Source organism: Colobus angolensis, unplaced genomic scaffold (genome assembly GCF_000951035.1).
Source record: "Colobus angolensis palliatus isolate OR3802 unplaced genomic scaffold, Cang.pa_1.0 Scaffold216, whole genome shotgun sequence".
NCBI classification, from domain to species: domain Eukaryota; kingdom Metazoa; phylum Chordata; class Mammalia; order Primates; family Cercopithecidae; genus Colobus; species Colobus angolensis.
Genome location: NW_012115333.1, coordinates 3399681 through 3408819, shown reverse-complemented (window position 1 = coordinate 3408819; position 9139 = coordinate 3399681). Strand labels below are relative to the sequence as shown.

General features: G+C 43.4%; 1 protein-coding gene across 3 annotated transcripts in view; it reads left to right on the top strand.

Moving 5' to 3' along the window:
* The first annotated feature begins 14 nt into the window (after nucleotides 1–14).
* Nucleotides 15–9139, top strand: part of YIPF6 (Yip1 domain family, member 6) — a 37993-nt gene continuing 28868 nt past the window's right edge. Inside the window, exon 1 of one of the 3 annotated variants that reach the window (XM_011943174.1) lies at nucleotides 15–355. In XM_011943174.1, coding sequence (XP_011798564.1) covers nucleotides 299–355 — 57 coding nt within the window. In that variant the 5' untranslated portion in view covers nucleotides 15–298. Of the gene's footprint in view, nucleotides 390–9139 lie in introns of all 3 variants that reach the window. The other 2 variants (XM_011943175.1, XM_011943176.1) reach the window with 2 other exon arrangements.

The window sequence follows — 9139 nt, the reverse complement described above, 5'->3', positions numbered from 1 at the left end:
GGGTGGAGAGGGCAGCAGTGGTCGCGAGAGCGAAGGAACGGTCTGAGAATCTGGCTTGAGTGTTAAAGGCGGAGCGTGTCTAGCGGGACCCGTGGCCCGGAAGAAGCGAGACAAGGCGACGCGGAGCTGTCCCCGACACTCCGTGGACCAAGGGAGAGCGAAGGGCCGGGGCCGCCGGCCATTGCCAGGCGGCATTAGGTGACGCGGCCGCACGCGATGACGCGCTGACCGGCCGTGGCCTCCACGTCGCAGGTTCCGCAAAGACCTGTGGGAGCGACCCGGGAGAAGGAGGGCCAAGATGGCGGAAGCGGAGGAGTCTCCAGGAGACCCGGGGACAGCATCGTCCAGGCCCCTGGTGAGCGTGGGATCTGCGACAAAAGGGACCGAGGGTGAGGCAGAGTGCCCCCTAAAGAAGTCGGGGAACGGGCTCGTGGCCTGAGAGCTGGATCCCCTTCCGCCCGGCAGGCCCTTCCTGTACCCGACGCCAGAACCAGTCCCAACGCTGCACCTGTTCTTTGCGCTAACCATTTTGCCCCTTGCCCTCCTGGTTCCTTCCAGGTCTTTTTGTGAAACTCTGATCTTTCCTTTCCCATCCTCCCAGGGCTCGTCATCGTCCCCTGCATTGTGTTAAATGGCAAACTTTAGGTGATTTCTTAAGTTATCGTTTCTTCTGCTGTCCCCTCATTTTTATCAAAACCTGTCACCAACCTTTGTTGAAGGAATAATGAGAGATTGCTTCCCATGGGACATTAACGTTTTATTGCTTATAACTTTAGTATTGACTTGTTCCGTGACCCCAGTAGGCCAGGTTTAACCCCTGCCATTCCTGTCGCAGCTCCTTGCCATTCTCTTCACCATACTTGTTCTCCTTTCTTATTTTTTACTTTTTTTTTTTTTTTTAAATCGAGACGGTTTTATTCTGTCACCCAGACTGGAGGGCAGTGGCGTGGTCTCTGCTCACTGCAACCTCTGCCTCCCAGGCTCATGTGATCCTCCCACCTCAGCCTCCCTAGTAGCTAGGATCACAGGTGCATGCCACCACACCCGGCTAATTTTTTGTATTTTTTGTAGAGATGGGGTTTTGCCATGTTGCCCAGGCTGGTCTCGAACTCCTGGGCTCAAGCTATCCTCCTGCCTCGGCCTTCCAAAGTGTTGGGATTACAGGCCTGAGCCACTGTGCCCGGCCAACTTCAGCATACTCTCTTGCTCCTGTCTCTGCAAGGGATAGAATTTCCATTGCAAGCCCAAAGTGTGGACAAGTATTTTAAGAACACAGGCTTTGCAGTTAAACTTTACCTGGGATGGAATCCACCCACTTTGTGAGTTTGGGCAAGTCATTTTGTGGAGGGTGTTTCTTCATCTGTAAAATGGAGATAAAAATACCTGCCTCAAAAGAGTTTTTAGAAAGATCAAATGGCATAATTTATGTAACGTGTCTAATACTATCAGTACCACCAACTGAGGAGTATAATGAGGTCAACATTCTGCTCCTGTCCCTCTTCTCAATGTGTTTGGTTATATAGTAGTTGCTCACTAAATGGTTCTTCCTTTTCCTCTTTCTTTTTTTTTTTTTCTTTTTCTTTTTCTTTTTTGAGACGGAGTTTTGCTCTTGTCACCCAGGCTGGAGTGCAATGGCACAATCTCTGCTCACTGCAACCTCCGCCTCTGGGATTTAAGCAATCCTCCTGTCTCAGCCTCCTGAGTAGCTGGGATTACAGGTGTCTGCCACTACGTCCAGCTAATTTTTGTATTTTTAGTAGAGACGGGGTTTCACCATGTTGGCCAGGCTAGTCTTGAACTCCTGACCTCAGGCGATCTGCCTGCCTCAGCTTCCCAAAGTGCTGGGACACAGGTGTGAGCCACCGTGCCCGGCCCCCTTTCTTCTGTTTTGAATTAGCAACTTAACATAGTGAACTGAGCTGGGAGATCAGTGAATTTGATTCTAGTCCTAGCTCTGCTGCTTACTCTCTCCATTTGTTCACCTCTTCATTCACTCAACAAATATTTATTGAGCATCCACTACTATGTTCCAGGCACTCCTTTAGACACTGGGGATATGGCAATAAGAGTGAGTTGTGTTAAGTTCTATTGTGACCTTGAGTAAAATCAGGCTGAACCCCAGTTTCCTCATTTGGAAAATGGTGATAGGAACACGTCACTGAATTAGCGAAGAGTACTAAATGAGATAATATACACATAGTGCCTACTATGACATTGTCATAGGTGCTTAGTAGTTTTTAGTTTCTCTCTTTCATTTAAACTTCTCCACCCCTCTTCTGTGAAGCTTTCCCCAGTTAACTTCAGTGGTTCTAATCACTCATTACTCAATATGCAATCTGCTTCCATTCAACAAATGTTTAGTGAACTCCCGCAATGAGTAATGCACTGTGCTAGTTGCTGTAGGGAATGCAAAGGGCCTGCCTCTATAGTGCTACCAGTCTAAGTTGTAGGGATAACACAAGTACACAATGCTAAAATAAGGCAGTATATAAGAGAAAGTTACACAAAGAATATTACAGAAATTTAAAGGAAAATGCTGTCATGTCCAGTTGGGGTGACCAAGCTACACGGTGGAAGTTATATTTGAAAGGACTTCTAAGGATGGGTAGGATTTGAAATTGCAGGTGAGCATAAGAGCTATCAATAACTGAGCACCTGCTACATGCTAGGTATTGTGCTAGACATCCTCTGCGTATTTGCTAAACTTTACAGCAGTCATTTCAGTTAGGTGGCTTTTAACTACATTTTATGTGCAGATGAGGATATGAGATGCAGGGAGGTTTGATGATTTCCCTAGGGTCTACATCCAGTTAGTGCCCATGCCTGAAATTTGAACCTGGATCTGACTCTGAAGCCCAGACTAGATCCATTTGTGCTACATAGCCTCTTGTGAACAAAGGCACAGATGTTGGAAAGTGCTAATATATATATAGAACAACAGGTAGATCACTTTGGCTGAAGCACAGGGAATTATTAGGAGATAAGCCTTCAGATATAAGCCTACTGAGTTAGGAAGGCAGTATGGAACAGTGGTGATTTGGAATGTGTACTCTGGAGTCAGTTTGCTTAGGTTTGATTCTGAGCACTGTCACTTAACTAGCATGATACTGGGGTAATTACCAAACCCCTCCTTGCTTCAGTTTCCCCATCTGTAAAATAGAGATATAACAATACTTAGTTCATAGGGTTGTTAGGTGGAATGAATTAACACATTGGATAAATTAATACACTTAATAGAATGTCTGGCATATAATATTGCAATAAGTGTTATTTCTTATTATCGACTACTAACCTGGGATGCTTAATGGGCTACAAGGAGCCAGTGGAAATTTTTGAGGAGGAAAGAATTTGAAATCATGAATTGGACAATATAATAGAGGGTAAGTTACAGTGGGGGAATATCTGGAATCTAGAAGGCCAATGAAGCTGTTGCAGTAGTTCTGGGAAGAAATGATAGGGATCTGGACAACAGCAGTGGCATGAGACAAGAGGATTTCAGACAAGGCAGAATCCACGAGGATTTGTAGTATGTGAAGGAGGATTTGTCTTAGATCAGTATTTTGCAAACTTTAGTGTGCTAGCAGTCATCTGGGGAATCTTGTTAATTTGCAGGTTCTGATTCAGTTGGTTTGGGATAGGGCCCAAGATTTTGCATTTCTAACAGACTCCCTGGTGATGCTGCTGCTGCTGCTCCTGGTACCACATTTTGAAGAGTATGGTTGTACACACCCAAGAGTATAGTGACACTCTGAACAAAAATAGATAATATACAAGGAAGGTTAGCTGGATGAGGGCCTTAAAAGTTGATTCAGTTTGGGACATGTTTAGTTTGCGATAATGGCGGGCCATTCAATAGATATCCAGCAGGCAATTGGACTTTAAAACCTGTACTTCAGGGCTCAGAAGAGGTCATGCCTAGAGATGTTGCTTTAGGAGTCATCTGCACAGGGTTACAAAGACAGAATCTTGGGTAATGCCTGTATTTAGCAGGCAGGAAGAAAAGGTAGGCTGTAATAATGGCTGCAGTCTGGGGTCTTTTTTTTTTTTTTTTTTGAGACAGAGTTTTGCTCTTGTCACCCAGGGCTGGAGTGCAATGGTGCCACCTCGGCTCACTGCAACCTCTGCCTCCCAGGTTCAAGTGATTCTCCTGCCTCAGCCTCCCCCAGTAGCTGGGATCACAGGCATGCACCACCATGCCCAGAAAATTTTTGTATTTTTAGTAGAGATGGGGTTTTACCATGTTGGCCAGGCTGGTCTCAAACTACAATCTGGGATCTTTAGAAGATCTCAGGCTGTGAGGAAGCTGGCCCCAGGTGAAGGGCTGGCTGCAGACCATGCCACTGGCTATCCCTTCATCCACTCCTGGGAGCCAAGCCTCTTTGAGCTGATTGTTGCTTCATGCTTCCCCTTGTTGGTTCCTTTTTCCAGGATTTTGGTCAATAGTATAACCCATTTGCTCCCAGCTATTTTTTTTAGGGTTGCAGTCCCTGCTTTTATTGTGTGTTTTTGGCCCTGCCTCTACCTGTTCCCCTTACTGGCCCAAGCCAGGCAGAGCAGTGTGCATGTGTGTTTCTGTGAGCACATCTATATATGTGCAAGAGCCTGCCTGCTGATGGGAAAGGGTGGGGCATGGATCCAAGTTGCCTTTCCTGCTGAGGGCTAGACAGAGAGCAGGGTCCATTAGCTGAGGCCCTGGAAGTCCTGTCTTTTATACATGGAGCTGGAGGGCCGTAGTTCCTGACTCAGCTCATGGAACATTGTTGCTAATTCTTGAAGAGATAAAGGGGAGAGAGTAGGGGATCACATGGCACCTCAGTGACTACCGTGACTTCTGATACCAATTACCTGGAGTTAGGCCAAACTGCACAGGTTGAAAGCACAGTCCTCTACAAGACTGCTCTTCAGACACCAGCCACAATTTTGGGGGTTCCCAGGACAATCCTCACTTCAGAGCAAGTAGCTACAAATTCGGGGGTTTCCACGTTCCCCTCAGACTTTTTTTTTTTTTTTTTTGACACAATCTCTGCTCACTGCAGCCTCTGCCTCAGCCTCCCAAGTATCTGGGACTACAGACACATGCCACCATGCCCGGCTAACTTTTGTATTTTTGGTACAGATGGGGTTTCACCATGTTGACCAGGCTGGTCTCGAACTCCTGACCTCAAGTGATCCGCCAATCTTGGCCTCCCAAATTGCTGGGATTACAGGTGTGAGCCATGGCACCTGGCCCTCCCTTCAGGTTTCATAATTCACTAGAATGACTCATAGAACTCAGAGCAGTACTCTACTTAAAATTACAATTTTATTATAGCAAAGGGATACAAATCCAAATGTGCAAAAGAGAGAGATACACAGGGCGAGGTCTGACAGAGTCCCAAACACAAAGATTCCTTGTCTTGTGCCTGTGGATTCAGGACATGTTACCCTCCTGGTTTGCTGGTATGTGACAATATGCAGAGTATTGCCAATCAGGGAAGTTCACTCGTGTCTATAGTTTTTATTGGGGTTTCATTATGTAGGCATGATTAATTGGATCATTGCTCAGATAATGGAACTCAGTCTCCAAGGTCCCACCCCTCCCCAAAGTTTGGGCTTATATGTTGTGACTTAAAGCCCCAAACCTCTAGTTATATGCGCAGTGTTTCTGATGTGGTTAGCCCCCATTCTGAGTCATCTCCAGAGCACAAACTACGTAAGGGCCTGCTATGACTCACCTGTTAGCATAAACTACCAGAGCCCCTGTGAATATCAAAAATACTCCTCTATCATTCAGGAAATTCTAAGTTTAGAGGCTAACTCTTAAGAATAGGGGACAAAGGCCAGCTAAATTCTTTATTATACAATAGTGACAGAACTGGAATTGACTCCATGGGAATCTTGAACTTGAGCTAACATTTATCCAGCCCCTATTGTGTTCCTGTATTAATACATTTCTTCCTCACAATAACCCTGTGATGATGGTACCATTATCTCAGTTTTACAGAGGAGGAAACTGAAGCACAGAGAGGCTAAGTAACCTGCTCAGTGTCACATGGATAGTACATGATGGAGCTGGGATTTGAACTCAGGCTATTTGGCCTGCACTCTTAATCAGTATTCTCCAAATACCATGTTGAGCATTGGGTATGTGCTAGGTGCTGTACAGGTGTTATTTATTTTTATAGCAGTGTTGTTTCCATGTGAGATCCCTGTTTGACTTTAAAGCCTGTTTTTTTTCTACTGTACTACCCTGCTTCTCCTAGCAGTAGCAGGCAACAGGGAAACTGAAAACAAGCAATCCTGGCACTTGAAAGGGCAGTGTTATAGTAGTGAAGAGAAAATATGGCTTCAAAAAGTGTTGGTTTTGGCTGGGTGCGGTGACTCGCATCTGTAATCCCAGCACTTTGTGAGGTCGCAGCGGGCAGATCACTTGAGATCAGGAGTTTGAGACCAGCCTGGCCAACATGGCAAAACCCTGTCTCTACTAAAAATACAAAAATTACCTGGACGTGGTGGTGTGTGCCTGTAATCCCAACTACTTGGGAGGCTGAGACAGGAGAATCGCTTGAACCCAGGAAACAAAGGTTGCAGTGAGCCGAGATCATGCCACTATACTCCAGCCTGGGTGATAGGGCGAGACTTCATCTCAAAACAAACAAAATGGGTTGGTTTACGCATTACATGCTGCAGAATATTAAAAGAGAATGAGGATTGAATGAAGATCCTTGTATATCTTGATTACGTGAGGCTACTATCAGAGAGCACAATGTCAGTGAAGTGGTGAGAAGGCCAGTGCCAGATTACAGAGGATTAAATGGGAAAGTAAAAAGTGTGATCAAGCAAGAGAAGAAGGAGAGTAGTTTGAGAGAACAGCAGAAACAAGGGAGCAATATATTTTTAAATTTTATTACAGAAGCTTTCAAATGTATAAATAAAATGAAAAGTAGTATAATGAACCTCATGTACCTATCAACATTCTGCTATTATTTTATTGGTCTCACCACATGTTTTTTCAGTCTTTTTATTTAAAACTAATTTTAGACATATAGAAAAGTGCAAAAATAGTAGAGAGAGTGCCTGTATTCCCTTCGCCCAGATTCCTCTAATGCTAACATTGTATATAAGCATAGTACACTGATCAGAACCAAGAAATTAACATTGGTAAAACACCATTACCTATAGACCATGTTTGAATTTTAGCAGGTTTTCCACTAATGGCTTTTTTTGTTCCAAGATCTTATCTAGGATCCTGCATTGCATTTAGTTGTTATTTTTCCTTCATTTCTTCCAATCTGTAATGGTTCTTCAGTGTTTTCTTATTTTTCATAATCTTTTCTGAGTATTTTAAAGCAAAGCCCAGACATAACATCTTCATCTGTAAATACTTCACTACGTTTCTCTAACAGATAAGGACTTTTTCTTTGTTATCATACATAACAAAACTATCTGTTCACCTCCCAATTTTCTAAAAATGTAAAGTCCTTTTTGGTGTTTGTTTAAATCGGGATCCAGGCTGGGCGCAGTGGCTCATGCCTGTAATCCCAACACTTTGGGAGGCAGAGGTGGACAGATCACTTGAGGCCAGGAGTTTGAGACCAGCCTCGCCAACATGGTGAAACCCTATCTCTACTAAAAATACAAAAAAAGAAGAAATAGCTTGCACGGTAGTGTGCACCTGTAGTCCCAGCTACTAAGGCGGCTGAGGCAGGAGAATTGCTTGAACCCTGTAAGCAGAGGCTGCAGTGAGCTGAGATCGTACCACTGCGCTCCAGCCTAGGCAACAGAGTGAGACTCCATTTCAAAAAAAAAAAAAAAAGGTAGATTGGATCCCCATATACACCTTCAACAATTATCTACTTACGATGAATCTTCTTTCTTCTACAGCCCTACCTACTTTCTTTATTATTTTGAGGCAAATTCCAGGCATCATTACATTAGTAAATATTTGGTATATATCTCTAAAAGATAAGGATTCTGGCTGGGCACGGTGGCTCATACCTGTAATCCCAGCACTTTGGGAGGCCGAGATGGGCAGATTGCTTGAGCCCAGAGGTTCGAGATCAAGTTGGGCAACATGACAAAACCCTGTCTCTACCAAAAATTTAAAAACTAGCCTGGTGTGGTGGCACCGCTTACAGTCGAGCTACTTGAAAGGCTGAGATGGGACAATTGCTTAAGCCTGGGAGATTGAGGCTGCTGTAAGCTATGATCATGTTACTGCAGTCCCACCTGGATGACAGAGCAAGACCTTGTTTCGAAAAAATAAATAAATAAATAAGGAATTTTTTTTTCTGATTTTGTATTATTTTAGAGTTGTCATCTTGCTATGTTGCCCAGGCTGGAGTGCAGTGGCTGTTCACAGTCGTGATCATAGCACCCGCAGCCTTCAACTTCTGGCCTCAAGGGACACTCTCACCTCAGTCTCCCAACTAGCTGGAACTATAGGTGTGTGCCACAGTTCCCAAATTAGAATTCTGCTTTTAGAGAGAACATAACCACAATAACAATGCATGTAAAAAATTGATAATTTCTTAATATATCTTATTAGGGTTCAAATTTCCAATTATCTCCTAAATTATATTTTTATAATTTAAAAATAGGCCCACTGCCTGTTTTTCTAAGTATAGTTTTCTGGGAACAGAGCTACACTTATTTATCTGTGTGTTATCTTTAGCTGCTTTCATGCTACAATGCAGAGTTCAGCAGTTGCAGCAGAAACCATATGGCTCTTAAAACCTGAAATATTTACTGTTTGACCCTTTATAGAAAGTTGGTGACCCCTGCTTTAGGCAATTATCTTTTAGAATAATTAAAAATAGGAAGAAATGTCATATTTACCTTCATTTTAACCACTTTGGGAGATCATTTACTTATGTAAATCCAAGTTTCCTTCTGATATTATATTCCTTCTTTCTGAAGAACTTCCTTTAGCATTTCTTGTAGAATATATTTTAGCTTTTGCTTGTCTGAAAAACGTTTTTACTTTGCCTTTATTTTTAATAGGTATTGCTGGGTTTAGAATTCTGTGTTAATAGTTTTATTCTTTTAGCCCTCCAGAAGTGTCCCTCCATTTTCTTTTGGTTTGCATAGTTTCTGGTGAGATGTCTTTCTTTATTTGTTTGTTTATATTTTGTTAGAGATGCCTTTTTTTTTTTTTTTT